At 35.9% G+C, this 16,693-nt stretch overlaps 1 protein-coding gene across 10 annotated transcripts in view; it reads right to left on the bottom strand.

The window, feature by feature from the left end:
• The window catches only part of RASAL2 (RAS protein activator like 2), a 359,574-nt gene that overhangs the window by 102,184 nt on the left and 240,697 nt on the right, over positions 1-16,693 (bottom strand). The window contains exon 1 of one of the 10 annotated variants that reach the window (XM_036120909.2): positions 145-441. The exons of the other annotated variants lie outside the window; for them this stretch is intronic. Coding sequence (XP_035976802.1) covers positions 145-250 — 106 coding nt within the window. The 5' untranslated portion in view covers positions 251-441. Of the gene's footprint in view, positions 1-144; positions 442-16,693 lie in introns of those variants that run through there. 10 annotated transcript variants of the gene reach the window in all.

Raw genomic sequence — 16,693 nt, 5'->3', positions numbered from 1 at the left:
AACAACTTAAACATATCCTCTTAATTCCTCTACCCCCTTTTAAAAATATAAAAGTGGATTTTAGAAAATCTGGGGTCTTACTCCCCAAAGTCAGATAAGTTCAGACAACAAACGGTTAAAAGAACAAGCGGAGCCCTACCGTACCCAGAAATGACAGAAGGCTCTTCTCCTCTTCGGTGCTACTATCCAACCACTCGGCCACATCACCGGGGGAAAGGAGACTCATTCTCCAGCCAGAAAACTTTTCCATACAGAGCACAATTACTGAATGATGGAATGGGAAAAGAAAGACACAAAGACTAAATTCTTGGGGGTCCAACACTTAAATTGCTGGCTAGGCGGTAATGATGAAAGAGCAAATGTGATCCTCCCTCCACTCTGAATTCTGTCTCAGTGACATCAATCTAACACCAACGGGGGGAGGGGGAAGGAAACAGAGGGTTAAAAGAGGGTGACAGAAGAGAAGGGAAGGGAGATTTGTCCTTCTGTCTCTTAGTGTTAAGCTTTAGCCTGAAAGAGAAGCCAGGATAAAATTGAATAATGATTTGTGTTTAATGACAGGAGAAAGCAAAGGAAAATAAAGAATAAAGATACTCAAAGAAAAAGAAACAGGTTCCTACACTGAAGCAGCTTAGATAACCAGACAGCACAATAGCTAATCAGTTAAGTAAAGCATATCATCAAACAAAAACAAAGGCAAAAGAACAAATTCAGCATTTTGTTTTGTTCCGAGAAGAAAGGTTGTCAAATTTCCTTTCAGCGAACCAGAGAGAACTGCAGCCCCCTAACCCCTTCCTGCTTTAGCTATTTCAACAGCATCTCAGCCCCCTTGGCGAAGACTTCCTGCGAGCAAAGGCAGGTTGATAAATCCGTGAATAGGAAGCTCTCATCCCTCCTTTCTCCTCCTCCTCCTCCGTTCCTCCCCCCACCTCGCATGGCGACGGCATTGATCGACAATAATGGAATCTGGAACTGACTGCCAACAGCAACATTAAGGATATTACAAGTCCACTTCATAAGAATTCGAGCCGGTGGTCGGAACTTGGGGGCAACTCTGGGCTTCTAGTCAATAGCTCTGTCTTTCTTAGCGAGAAAGAAAAAGGGGGGGGGTGGGGAGAGAGAAAGAGAGAGAGAGAATAGGAAAGGGGGCTGAAATCTGAAAGAAGTCAGAGAAGTGAGCTTGTTGGGCTGAAGGTTCAGAGATCCGCCAACGTCGGGAATGACTGTCCTTCAGGTCCTATCACTTACACTGTCATTGTGAAGGAGTCAGAGACAGATGGATTTTCAACATGATTTACATTACATACTTACATGCTTGGATTTAAGATTATTTCACAGGCTTACACTTCATTAATAGGCAGAGAAAAATCAAGCAGTAGAGGTATTTTCAGAGACCCATAAATCACTAATATCCCTTTTCTCTGGAGATTGATTAGGTTTGCTATGAGAAAACAACACTCTTAAAAAGCTAAGCGTTTTCCCCTGCGTTAGCAAAACATTAGCTCTGTTCTCAGTAATCTACTTTCTTTCTATTCTAGCAGTCTGCCTTCTGTGAGAGAATTCTCACTGCTTAAGAGTTACCACCTCCAGATATCCTGAATCCAGACCCTCCTCTTTATATTGACTTCATTGTTCTCCATATGGACTCCAGTTAACTCTGACCGTAAGTTTCCTGAGGACACAGACCTTTGTTTTATATTAACCTCTATAATCCCAGTGGCTAGAGCAGTGCCTGGCACTTAGAAAGTGTTCGCTTAATATTTACTGAAGTTTTGTTTAGCTGCTTTAAAAGTATTAAAAGCTTCAACACTGGGAGGAGTTAACTAAATATTTTAGGATCTCTTTTTTTTAAAATTAGTCATTTTAACAGACAGCAACTTAAAAGTAGTTATAGCAATATTATCAATTGAGAAGACAGAAAATGTAAAAAATAAAAAGGTATTATGAATTCATGTTTAAATAAATCCAAACTTTATTATTCAAAATTACATAAAATTGAAAAGTAGTGACATATATATATATATATATATATATATATAACACATTTTATTAAAATCCACAGTCTATGTTTGCCAGTTTCTAAACATGAATTGATATTCCCTTTGTAAGAACCTAATGACACAACAGTATCTCTGGAGCTCCCAGGTTGAAACCACTGGCCCAGAGCATCAAGTTCAAACTTTTTGGTGTGACGTGGCTCCTTCTTCTTTCCTGATAGCAGCTCCCCCAGACTCTCCTTGGCTTACCTATGTTGTGGAATCTACCTCACTACCATGCATGTTCTTTGCATGTTCCACAAGAAAGTAATCTACACAATTCATCTGTTTTGTTCATTGGTGTATCCCCACTGTCTACAGACAGATAATGTCTACAGCATCATCTGGCACATAGCAGATGCTCAAAAATTGTGTTGATTGACTGGTGAGGTATCATTCTTTCTACCATGTACACCTGACAATATTAAACTGATCCACTGAGACTCAGCTCAAATATTACCTCTCCAGGTTTTCCCTGACACCTTAAGGCAGAGTTAATAGCTTTCTTATCCATACTTTCATTGTTATTGCTCCTATTACTTTATTGAAATTATTTGTTTACATACTGATTTCTTTCACTACACCTGGTGAATTTTAAAGGCAAAAACTGTGCTCTACTAACCTAAAACAAATGTTTTAGTGCCTAGCACACAGTGGATGATTAAATGTTTATTGAATGATTAGTGAAAGCAAGACTGTGATTCTATATAGATAAGTACTAAAAAAATCCATATATTCCTGATGTAAGGATCCACACCATTAGTCTCCAAATCAACAACCAAAAATAAAACCTGGGAAATGAAAAAAATAAATCTTTTATTTTATGTATTTTACTAAAGAAAAGGCAGTATAAGCAGAAAGATATCATCAAAATAATCCGGTACTAGAACCTTGATTTCTCTAAACAGAGTCAGCAAATGAGGCACCCCTAGAAAAACCTCTGGATTGAAATTTTGTCATAAAAGGCATCACACTGTTTTTCCTTGCTTACAACCAGAACATAGCATGAATTAATCCTCCTTATGTAAAATTTTCCTTAAGAATAAAGCAACAGGGGCGCCTGGGTGGCTCAGTCGTTGAGCGTCTGCCTTCGGCTCAGGTCATCATCCTGGTGTCCTGGGATGGAGCCCCGCGTCGGGCTCCCTGCTCGGCGGGAAGCCTGCTTCTCCCTCTCCCACTCCCCCTGCTTGTGTTCCCTCTCTCGCTGTCTCTCTATCAAATAAAATCTTTAAAAAAAAAAAAAAAAGATGAATTTTTTTAAAAAGACTTTATATTTAGGGGTGCTTGGGTGGCTCAGTCGTTAAGCGTCTGCCTTTGGCTCAGGTCATGACCCCAGCGTCCTGGGATCGAGCCCCACATCAGGCTCCCTGCTCCGCGGGAAGCCTGCTTCTCCCTCTCCCAGTCCCCCTGCTTGTGTTCCCTCTCTCACTGTGTCTTTCTCTGTCAAATAAATAAATAAAATCCTTAAAAAAAAAAAAAAAGAATAAAGCAATAAAACTTACCTGAAGATGTAAACATTCTATAGCAGGCTGTACATTTTGCTAAAATATGAGTCAAGGGCACCACAATACTGTGAGTAGGACTGTTAGAAATGATTGACTATAATCATCTCAACAAATGACCAAATCCCATACATTCTGGTGGTGATTATGTGTAGTACGTACTTACTATTGACATTTGTTGATTTTATTTTTATTCATTATTTTCCTAAAATATTGGTAAGTATCTGGAAAATGCTTGGTGACTGAGTGTTTCTATTTGAGGGTATGTACATTTCCTTGTATCCATGTGTATGTGCAATAGACGTGTGGGCACGTGACACTTATTGGGGGGCAACTTAAGTTTTTTAGGTACTTCACTAAGTGCTTTACATACAAAATCTCATTTAAAATTCTTAAACAACAAACAAGTGGGATAGGTATTATCTTCCTTTTACAGATGAGAAAACCAAAGATCAGAAAACTTGTCTTAGGAACAGGTAGTGATAGAAATGAAATTTGAATGTCTGAACGTTTGACCAAATTCCCTACTATACTATTCTGTATCCTACAAGGGCTGATATAGGCAGAGGACAGCAGTTTTTCTGTACAAGATCAGCTAGTAAATATTTTAGGCTTTGTGGGCCATATAGTTTCTGTCACAACTATTTTAATTCCACCACTGTAGGACGAAAACAGTCACAGACAATATGTAAAAGAATGGGCATGGCTGTATTCCAATACAACATAGATAGATAGATAGATAGATAGATAGATAGATAGATAGATAGATAGATAGATAAAGCTGTGGGTCACAGTTTACTGATTCCTGATTTAGGCCCACACTGTCAATTCAGTCAACATTTTTTGAGTACTTAATGTATTTGTGGATCCCAGCCAGGCCTTAATGATTAAGAAATAAACAATTATTTGCCTGGATCAAATAAAGTTTTCTTTTCATTTTAATGACTGTATAATTGTCTCTATTATTTTACTTTTAAGACACTAAAAAAAACCCCAGTTCTTTCTTTCTTCCCACTTCCTTAGTCTCACAGTCCTAGAGGAAACCTAAATTTCATTTGGAAAAAGGGTATAAAAAATGTAGCTCCCTCTTCAATTACTTATATTCCTGATTTTTGTTCACTCATTTACAACATTAGTGACAGTATGTGCCAAGCACTGTTCTAAGCCCTGGGATGCAGTTGGATAAAAGAGACAAAATCTCTGCCCTTATGGAGCTTACATTCTTGGGGGAAGAGAAGACAATACATGAGATAAAAAGGTAAAATATATATTGTGTTAGGGTGAACAGTGCCAAGGATAAGAATAAAACAAGGAAGGGGTATAGGGAATGTTGGAGAGCTTTACAATTTTGGAGGGTAGTTAGAGAAGGCATCTCTGAGCGACTGACTTTTGAGTAAAGGGTTGCTGGGTTTTGGCGACGAGGGAAAAAAGAGTTAAAAAGGCCTGGAAGCAGTAATAGTCAGGAGATCACTGCAGGTAAACTGGATTGACTAAGGTGGAAAAAAGCAGATGAGGTCTGTGAAGCAATAGGAAGCCAGATCACGTAAAGTTGTAAGGTCTTTGGCTCTTATCCTTAATTAGATAGGAAGACTTTGAGGCAGAGGTGCTTTGTTAGGCTTACTTTTTTTTTTTTTTTTACATGAGCCTTATTGAAATATAACTCCCATACCATAAAATTCATCCTTTTAAAGTAGTTTAAAATATATTCACAAAGTTATATGAATATCACTGCAATTTAATTCCAGAACATTTTCATCACCTCAGAAAGAAACCTTGTGCCCATTAGCACTCGCTCTCCCTTCCTCCCAACTGCTAAGTCCATAGCAACTGCTAATCTAAGTTTTATCTTTATGAATTTTCTGGTTCTAGATGTTTTATATACATGAAATCATATGATATGTGGTCTTTTGTACCTGATTTAATTTAGTTTTATCCATGTTGTAGCATTTATCAGTACTTCATTCTTTTTAATGGCCGAGTACTCCACTGATGGACATTTGGGTTATTTCCACTTTGCAATAATACAAATACAGGCATACCTCAGATAGACTGTGGGTTCGGCTCCAGACCACTGCAATAAAATGAGTATCCCAATAAAGGAAGTCAAATTAGTTTTTTGGTTTCCCATTGCATATAAAAGTTATGTTTACAGTATACATGTATTAAGTGTGCAATGGCATTACATCTAAAAAAATGTATATACTGTAATTTAAAAATACTTTATTGCTAAGCAATGCAAGTCATCATCTGAGCTTTCAGTATACTGTAGTCTTTTGCTGGTGGAGGGTCTTGCCTTGATGTTGAGGGCTGCTGACTGCTCAGGGTGGTGGTGGTTGAAGGTTGCAGTGGCTGTGGCAGTTTCTTAAGTAAGACACCAGTGAAACTTACTGCATCAATAGACTCTTCCATGTCAATTTCTCTGTAACATGATGCTGTTTGATAGCATTTTACCCATGGCAGAACTTCTTTGGAAATTGGAGTCAATCCTCTCAAATCCTGCCACTGCTCTATCAACAAGTTTAGGTAATATTCTAAATCTTTTGTTGTCATTTCAACAATCTTCACGGCATCCTGAGTGGGAGAATGAGGGCCTTGCTCTGGATAAGGGTTTGGCTTAAGCGAAAGCTGTGGCTGGTTGGATCTTCTATATAGACCCCTCAAACTTTCTTCCTATTTGCAGTAAGGCTGTTTCACTGTCTTATCATTTGTGTGTTCACTGGAGTAGCACTTTTAATTTCCTTCCAGAACTTCTCCTTTGTATTCACAACTTGGCTAACTTTGGTGCAAGAGGCCTAGCTTTCGGCCTACCTAGGCTTTCAACATGCCTTCCTCACTAGGCTTAATAATTTCTAGCTTTTGATTTAAAGAAAGAGGCGTATGACTCTTCCTTTCACTTGAACACTTAGAGGTCATCACAGGGTTATTAACTGGCCTAATTTGAATATTGCTGTGTCTCAGGGAATAGGGAGGCCCGGGGAGAAGGTGAGAGGGAAGGAATGATGGGTCAGTGGTACAGTGAGAAAACACAAAACATTAAGATTGCCATCTTATATGGGTACGGTTTGTGGTGCCCCAAAACAATGACTATAGTAACATTAAAGATCGTTGATTACAGATCAGTAGAACAAACATAATAATAATGAAAAAGTTTGAAATATTCCAAGAATTACCAAAATGTGACAAGAGACATGAAGTAAGCCAAGGCTATTGGAAAATGACACCAACATACATGCTTAATGCAAGGACTGCCATAAACCTTCAATTTGTTAAAATATACAGTATCTGCAATCATAACAAAGTGAGGAAGAATAAAACCAGGTATCCTTGTAATGCTCTTATAAACATTCTTGTACAAGTTTTTGTGTGCAATCCTTACACTCTAAGAGGATATCCAAATAAGATGTATTATATAATCTGCTTTTTCTGTACCAAGACTTTTAAAATGCTACAGCAGAAGAGAATTATTTTCCAATTTTACAAGCACCAGTTTTCCTTCTAATTCATCTGGGATTTCTATCCTTCTTGAAGAAACCAAAACTACTGACTTGGTCTCTTTACTCCTGCTCTATTATTCTTGCACACAGGAAAAGATTAATGCTAGATACTCAGAAATGAACAACGGCAGGTAACATATGACAAGAGAAATTCTCCTAAGTTGATAACTAAAACTGATAAAGTTGATGGATTTTTTTGGTTAATTTTATATTTTGATATGGTTTCAAACTCACAAAAATGGTGCAAGAAGAGTACAAGAAACATCATATACCTTTTATCCAGATTCCTCAGCTCTTTACATTTTGCTACCTTTGCTTAATCATTCTGTGTATATTTTTTATTATATATACGCATTTTTCCCAAACCATTTGAGAAAAGTTGGAGATATTATGGATGCCCTTTCCCCAAAACAGCTTCAGTCTGTATTTTCTAAACCAAAGGACATTCTTTTATATAACCCAGAAAAATTATCAAAATTAGGAAATTTAACACTGAAATTGTCTGATATTTTAAAGATAAAATTAAATATTCCTCTATGTGCAAAATCCACTATACGAATTCTATTTCAGTATCATACCAAGTCCTTTGTTTTTTGGTTGTTGTTATTTTTTAAAGATTTTACTTATTTATTTGACAGAGAGAGAGAGTAAGAGAGCACAAGCAGGGGGAGCAGGAGAGGGAGAAGCAGACTCCCCATCAAGCAGGGAGCCCGATGCGGGGCTCAATCCCAGGACTCCGGGATCATGACTTGAGCCGAAGGCAGACATCCAACCGACTGAGCCACCAGGTGCTCTCCACATCCTTTATTTGAAAAACGAACTGTCTTCAAGGAACAGTGACTAAGATATCAAAAGTATTGACTGCAAGTATAATTCAAAGGAATAGTCTGTATCATATTAAAATAATGTCTATCAAATTTCTGAAGGATTACTACTAAACTTATTAGTATTCAATATACTATTGTGATAAAGGATTGAAAGTAAGAATAACTAGTTTTCAAGAAGGGCAACTAAAGGACAAGTAAAGTGATCGATTGCATTTCCATCTTGATATTCCTTTGGATATGTCCAACCCTTTGCCCGAAAAAAGCTTAAAGTAAATACCAAAGTATGATTTTTCCTTATATTTTGGTGAGGAGAATATTTTACTGAAATAGAAACAGAGGTAAATCCTATGAAACTTATAGTTTAACACTTTAAATAGTACCCCAAATATATATATAAACCTGAAACCATTTACATACAAATTATATATCAATAAATGCACTCACATTGTTTTCATTTGCCATGTTATCTTACATGATTAGAGGTGAAGAAACTAATAAAGCTAAGGTGAATTTTTTGCTCATTCAAATTTAGGAAGCAATACTTCTGGTATGTGAAGCCATTGAGTACGAAGGTTATTATTATTAAAGGCATTCCTATTTAAAACATATAATAGAAGGTACTTTGATGTCCTCTACTGAAAAGGGGTATCAAAATGTAAAGTAGTTTAAAAAAAAAAAAAAAGAAGGTAAGGTTGTTAACATTATTATAAAACAGATGCTCAAGAGTAATGTGTCAATCAAAGACTAATAGCAATTCTGTTTAGGGAAGTTAACGACTATCTAGAATTTAAGATAATCAGATTCCTTAAACACTAAAGCTATTCTTTCAAGGAAAAAAAATGTAAATAAAGTGACAATTGTAGTTAATGAACAGGTAATTCCTTCTCAAAAAGATCCAGAAAGTGGCTAATGTATAATTATTTTTTTTTAAAGATTTTATTTATCTGAGAGAGAGAGAGAAAGAGAGCGAGTACAAGTGGTGGGGAGGGAGGAGGGGCAGAGGGAGGAGGGGCAGAGGGAGAAGCAGACTCCCCGCTGAGCAGGGAGCCCGAATTGGGGCTGGGTCCCAGGACCCTGGGATCATGACCCGAGCCAAGGCAGCACCTTAACCTACTGAGCCACTGAGGTGCCCCAATGTATAATTATTCTTGAAAGAATTATTTTTCCTAAAATAAAGTTAAACTTTACAACTAATTTGACTCAAAGTGAATGCAATTCTTGGAGTCTTATTATTTAGCACCAAACACACTATCAAGCAACTGTAGGTACTGACTATTTACTGAGTGGGCAGACAGATGCATACACCTAACGCATGTAAGATTATAACTACGGCATAAGTACACTGAAAGCCATTAGGGTAATATTTCCTCTAATCTGTCCCTACAACCAGCAATAATTTGAACATTTGTATCAAGAAAAATAAAAGATCAAATGTATTGTACACTGACAGTGTACTAGGTAATACATGAAGTGCTTTACCTGTTTAATCCTTTTACTACGGAGAACAAGCCTGCGAGGTAGTAGTAGCATTTTTCCCATTTTACATCCAGGAAAACTAAGGTTTAGAGAAGCAACAAAGTCACACAGCCAGTAAGGGGTTGGGGTGTTAGGACTTAGATATTTCTATTTCAGAGCTGACATTCTTAGCCACATTCTATATTTGAGTTTCTCTCTATAAAATTTTTAGATATTTTGGAAGAGGTTTGAAGGGTGAAGGTGAACAGTCATTAAGTGGAAAGTAAAATTGTTTTATTTGCTCAATGATCTAAGATACTGCAACAAGGTCAAACAAATTGTGTAGAAATCCAAAGATCCCTACAAAATCAGGAGGCCAGACCCCCACAGTCTCTAATGTGAAGGTATGAAAAGATCAGCTTGAATGTTTCATTCCTTTCCACAGTAAATGATTCTGATAACCTGATTGTTTTTTTATAAATATCTCTTAACAAAAGGATTTCACTGAACATTAGTGCAATGCTTGGCACACTGTAAGTGCTCATTATTTGTTAAATGAATGAATAAATGAAAATATTTTCTCATGCCTGCTCAGGATACTTGACATAGTTTGACCCGATGGGCATTTTAATGAGGCTGTCTGATGCTGTGCTTGACAAATTTATTATTGCTAATTTTACAATGGAAACTGTGTCAATTTTTATCCATCATTTTAAGTAATGTCTTTAAAGTTAGAGAATGTAACACATTTGGAGGAGAAAATAAGTTGGTTTTAAGAAAAAACTGAACTTTGGACATGTGGTGCCTGACAGAAGTTAATGAGTGCTAATAATATGAAGAATGTATATGGTACTACAGAAATGTTTTTGGCAATTTAAAAGAAAAAATCAAGTGGTTTCACACCTATGTTTTACATTAAAAACCGTAACTATCAAAACTTTCAATACATTTATTTTTACCTAGGTTGTTAAAACACTATATATAAATGTGCCCAGAAAACATCTCTGACTGAAAAAACAAACATTACCGTCAACTCTTTAATTTCTTTTTGGTTAGTATTTTTTAAAAAGATTTATTTATTTATTTGAGAGAGACAGAGACAGAGAGAGCAGAGGAAGGGGCAGAGGGAGAGAATCCTAATGAGGGACTCAATCCCAAGATCTGGAGATCACAACCTAAATAGAAATCAAGAGTCAGCTGTCCAACTGATTGAGCCACCCAGGCCCCCTGGTTAGCATTTGAATGTATTGCAAGTTGAGCTTTAGCATAAGAATAAATCGGAACAAAACAGATGAATCAATAGATAAATAAAACATGCTCCAATTGATCTTAAATGAGTTTCAATGACAGAACTTCTATAATATTATCTACCTGGGAAGTTTATTCACACAAAAATGGGACACATAAAATATGTGGAATATAAAGATGAATCAGAAAAAGACTTATTCTCAAGAAGCTCGAGGTCTATACTTCTCTGATGGTTTACCTTTATCACTAAAAAATGTAACTTCACATGTCTAGTATACGTACATTTATTTGTAAGTTATGTGCATGGGTTCCCACTATGTAGTAAATACTAGTGAAGTGTAGTTTTTCTTATTTTTGGTTAAAAAAGTAAAGGAATAAAAGCTCTTAGATTTTTCTTCTCACCCACAACGGACTGCCTTCTGCTTTATGCTGGGATGTACCGACTTTGGAGAGATAGCAAATATGGCGCTTAAGTGTGGCCTTAGCAGATATCCTGGAATGATGACCACATTCTTCCTTCAAAACTGAAGTACAGCCTTAGAATTCTTCGAAACCACAGTACTCTGTCAGTTACTATTGAGCTACCAGAGTCAGTATACAAATTGAAACAGATTTGCCATCTTTAGTCCATATCAATTTAACACTTAACAGAAGCAAGATAGGCAGTCCACTGTTTAATTCACATTCACGGAAGCATTTAAGTATACTGGACTTATTTTCTGGATACCTATTTATTGACAAAGCCATTTAAAAATGCTATATTTACTGAGGGATGCCCTCAGCCCTATCAACTACTGTCAGATTTGAAAACCTATCCAGATTTAAGGAGACAAAGTATTTTTAAGGTCTTTCTCATTTAAACTAAGCTGATCCCTAGTCAAGAGTACATTAAAAGAAAAAGTATAGGTACAATCTATAAGGGTAATGGAATACTTCATTACTTGAAGCAATTTTATGTTACAATTGTCTGGACAATCTACTCACTACAGTAGATCTGTGCACAGACTGACATGATTCTTCCCCTCCCTTTCTTCCAAAAAGAATATCAAGCAAGATAGTTCTTATTGCCCCCCAATTTTAAATAAACTCAGAGTGGAGTAAGTATCCCCACATTGCAAGGAAAGTGGAAAACGAGAGCCAGATTCCTCCTCAGGGCTTACCAGGAGAAGCCGCTCTCTGCTACCTCAAGTTCTCAGTCTTTATAAGCGGGGGAAGGAGGATTCGAAGATTACCTTCCAAAAAGTTAGTGCTGCTCTAGAAAGGAGTGCTTTTCCTACTTATCCTTCCCCCACAACCTAATGAAGAAGCACCAAAGAATCACTGATAAAGCCTGGGGGTGTCTGACTAGTAATTCATTCCAGGTTAGAAAGCCTAGGCAGTGCATTAACTGGAGAAAGGCAAGGGAGAGGAGAAGGAGGATGATAGGGTGAACTGTGTCTCCCCAGAATACATATGCTGAACTACTCATCCCCAGGACCTTACAATGTGGCATTATTTGGACATAGGGCATTGCAGTTGTGATTGGTTAAGAGGAGGTCATTAGAGTGAATCCTAATCTAGTATTACTGGTGTCCTTATAAAATCAAGAAGTCTGGAAACAGAAGCACTCATACAGGGAGAATATCATGTGAAAATGAAGGCAGAGATCAGGGTAATGCTTCAACAAGCCAAGGAACGTCAAAGATGGCCAGCAAATCACCGGAAGCTATGCCTGAGGCCTGCAACAGATTCTCTCTCACAGCCCTCAGAAGGAAGCAACACTGTGGATACCTTGATCTTGGATGTCCAGTCTCCAGAACTGAGACATTAAATTTCCATTGTTTAAGCCACCTAGTTTAGTACTTTGTACAGCAGCCATAGCAAAATAATACACTGACCAAGATACAGCCGAGGAGCAGCCTAGAGCCTTGTGATCATATGTCCAACTAAGTAAAAACCTGTCTCTTTTCTTCATTCCCCTTTCCCAGCTCCAACACCAAATGAATTAGAATCAGGAAAGGAAGGGAGGAGGTGGAAGGAGTGAAAAAATCAGCTGGGCATCTCCCACTCCAAGTTGGGGTGGTGGCAGGGGAGTTAATTTGGACACGAGACAGAATTTTAAATTGAAGTAGACTCAATGGACTGTTTCATTACTGAAAGTAACCAAAAATAACCATTGGCTCCCCATGGTATTATTAGAGAGCAGCTTTCTAGCAGTGATAGCACAGTTGGGGGCAAGAACTTGGGAAAACAAAACCACCCCGCTTCCCCGCCTCTTGGCTTACACTCAAAGCAGACTCAGGGGTTGTAGGGCCTGAAATTGGTTCAATTTGTAGGACTATCTTTAAGAAAAGTTACACCAAATTACAAACACAAATCTCTCTTTTCCTGTTTTCTCTCCTTCATGAAGGTCCCATACGCTAATAAGATCTGGAGGCCTGGAGCAGCAGACGCTGCCGTAAGACAGAGAAAAGTTACTTCAACAACAGTAAGGTAGTCAAAGCCTCATCAAAGTCCTGCTGCCATTTCTAAGAGTCATTCACAGTTCACCTAAAGACATCATCAACTGGCTATGGTGTAGCACCTATGGTAGTAAGTCATTGTCTTGCATTCCTCAAATGTATCCTTAGGTTTCAGCAGTGATGCATTTAGTCAGCATGAAGAGAGACCCCTGGGTTTTTCTGCAAATAATAAAACTTTAAATTTTGGGAAATTCATTAGTGATGTTTTATAAAATACAATTGGATAAGCAGAGTAAAATGATAAGCATAAAGGTCAATATGCTGGATAACAAAACACTTAAATAATCTAAGGGTTTTAGAGAATACTAAAAAGGATAATGTTTATATTATCAATGACTTGCTGGATTTAAGTTTCTTGCCTTTACATCTACGACTTGGAGGAAATGAATAAACATCTTAATATGATAATATTATGATAGATTAAAAGATAAAAACCCAATGATCATAGCAAGAGATGCTGAAAAGGCAAATGACAATGTCTAGGATCCCTTCTGATAAGTAATCTTAGAATATTTTAAATAGATGGAAACTTTCTTAATAAAGGATATGGACCAGTAACCAAGAACAATATTATGTACAAATTTAAAACATTAAAAATACTTTTATTAATGGTAGGAGCAACATAGAGATATGATTTTTCATATCTCTGATTTTTCAACAGGATGTGGGTTCACCAGGGTTTGTTATGTGTTACTGCTAAGAGGTTCCAGTCAATGTGGTTAGAAAAGGTAAGCAATATATAGATATCTGATATAGGTATATCTGAAAGAAGGGATACAGATATCTGAAAGAAAAAAACAAATGATAAATATTTGCATAAAATAAGATACATTCCTAAGTGAGGATGGCAGCAGGGGCCAAGAGAATCAATTGAAAAACAACAGAAGGATTTAGTAAGATAATTAAAATAAAGATAAACATACAGAAATTAAGAGTTTCCATACATACCATCAATTACCAAGTAGAAAAATTAATGAGAAAAAAGATCCATTAAAAAAACAACAAAGCTTAATAAGAAAAATTTAAGACAAATGCAGAAAAAAATATGAAATGTATGACAGGGTGCTGTGAGATCCATGGGGAAAAAGAAGGATTGTTCAATAAATATAGCAAGAAAAGTTCATCAATACATAAAAAAGTATAGAAGTATAAAAATCAACTCCTGGTAGATTGAGGACTTCAATGTCAAGAAGAAAAATTTCAAACTCCTAATAAAAAGTATCTTGAGACCTTGGGGTAGGAAATGATTTTGTAAATAAAAAACAAGAAATATTAACTATAAAATATTGATAGGTCAATCTATATAAAATTATAAACTTCTGTTCATCCAATGACCTTTAAAAAGGAAAGTATAAGACTAGTTACAAATTGAGAATATAGGGGAGCCTGGCTGGCTCAGTTGGAAGAGCATGTGACTCATCATCTCAGGGTCATGAGTTCAAGCCCCACGTAGGGTATAGAGATTATTAAAAAAATAATAATAAACTTAAAAAACTTGAGAATATATTCATAATACAACTGTTAAAGGATTACTATCAAGAACATAGGAAGAATGTACTGGGAAGAAAACTAAAAATCATGAAGCCTATATTTTTGGCCAAGATCATCCATTAATTTGGAGACTTTGCCTTAATTAAATCATTTGGTGTCTATCCTTTATGGTTCTTTTATAATAAGAAAACTTTTAAATAAACATCTTTATGATGCAGAAAAAGAACATATAAAGAACTCCTATATATTAACAGAAACAGCACAATTCAATAGGAAAATGGGCAAGAGATAAAAATAATTTCATAGAAGCATTAACATATATAGCTACAGACTTATGAAAAAATGTTCAGTATCACTGGTAATCCGATTATGCACATCAACTATTTTCATTACATGACAAAAATTTTTAAATTCTGACAATACCAAATATTGGGCAGAATGTGGATTCCTGAAGGTTTCATATAAATTGTCGGTTTGGCATTATTTGCTAAAGTTGACCATTTAGGACCCCCTAAGACCTAGAAGTTCCACTCCTAGAAATATAGCAAAGAGAAACTCCTGCAAATAGGTAAAAGAAAATATGTAGAAGAATGTTCACAGTGGCACTGATACTAATAGCAAAATTCTGTCAACAAACCAAATACCATTCAGTGATAGACTGAACCCCAATATCAAACTCAATCTAAACTCTAAATTCTTTTAGTATTTTCAAACAATGTAAAAATCATACAGTACTCAAATAAATGAACTATAGCAACAACATGGAAAGATATTAGTAATACAATATTTAAGTGAAGAAGTCCCAAAAGAATATATAATATTTGCCCCTCATATAAAGTTAAAAACAAATAAAACTTAGAAACATATATGAAAGCTAATTCTCCCCCAAATAATCTACATGTTCACTGTAATTATAGTTGAAATGTCAATACACATTTTTCTTTTTTTGGCTAGGAGTGGGGAACAACTTGATTCTATAGTTCACATGGAAAAATAAATGCATGAGTTATAAAGCCAAACACATTTTGAATGGAAGAACTAATTAAAGGGAATTTGCTATATCAGTTAAGAGAGAAACACATTAAAATCTATAGTCATTAAAACATTGTGATATTGATGTAGGAATAGAACAACAGATCTGTGGAACAGAAAAATAATCCAGAGAAAGACATGTAGACATTTAGCTGGTAATAAAGAATACCTTTCAAATCAGTGTGGAAAGAATAGATTCGTCAGTATAAGTAGTGTTGAGATAACTGACTATACAGTTGAAAAAAATCTCGTTTCACAAAACCAAAAATAAATTCCAGATAAAGAACCTAATCTTGTATTGAAAAAGGCCTTTCTAAGCATCTCACAAAAGCCAGAAATTACAATGGAAAAGAGAGACAGACTGAAAATCATAAAAATTAAAAGCTTCAAATAGCAAAAAAGACATCCTGAACAAATTTGTAAGGCTATTTTACAGTGTCTATCAAAATATGAAATGCAAACTACCTTTGATTCTGTTTCTAAGAACCAATTCTACAGAAGTATCAGCACAATGAACACAGACATATGTACAAAAATGTTTAACACAAAGTTGGTAATGGCAAAAACTAAAAACACTAAGCGTTCATAAGGAAGGAAACAGATAAATCTACAGTGAAATAATATGCAGCCTTGAAAAATCTATAGGTATAGATGTAATAAAATGAATTGGTCTTCAATATATTCTTTTCATTTATAATGTCCTACAGAAAAGACCATCCAACGTAACTATGGAGTTTAATGAATTATAATACCACCAAAGCAAGAATTAGAACATTGCCAGTAACTCATAATACCCTATTATCCTAAATATCCTATCCTGATTCCAATCCAGTTCCTTCCACCTTGCAGATAATGACAACCCTGACTTCTATAGTAAACATCCTTTGCTTCTATTTACAGTTTTAAAACCTGAATGTGTATCCCTCAATACATAGTTTTGTTTTCTCTTGAATTTTACGTAAATGGTATAAAAACAACATACGTATTTTTGCATTTGGTTTCTTTTACTCAAGATTATGTTTTTAAGATTTGTTAATGTTGTAAGTCACTATCGTTTCTTCATTTTCATTGCTGTATTCTATTGCATGACTATCTCACTTTTTAAAA

Source organism: Halichoerus grypus, chromosome 7 (assembly GCF_964656455.1).
Source record: "Halichoerus grypus chromosome 7, mHalGry1.hap1.1, whole genome shotgun sequence".
NCBI lineage: Eukaryota > Metazoa > Chordata > Mammalia > Carnivora > Phocidae > Halichoerus > Halichoerus grypus.
Note: the sequence above shows the minus strand (reverse complement) of the source record. Positions and strands in the feature narration are given on the sequence as shown.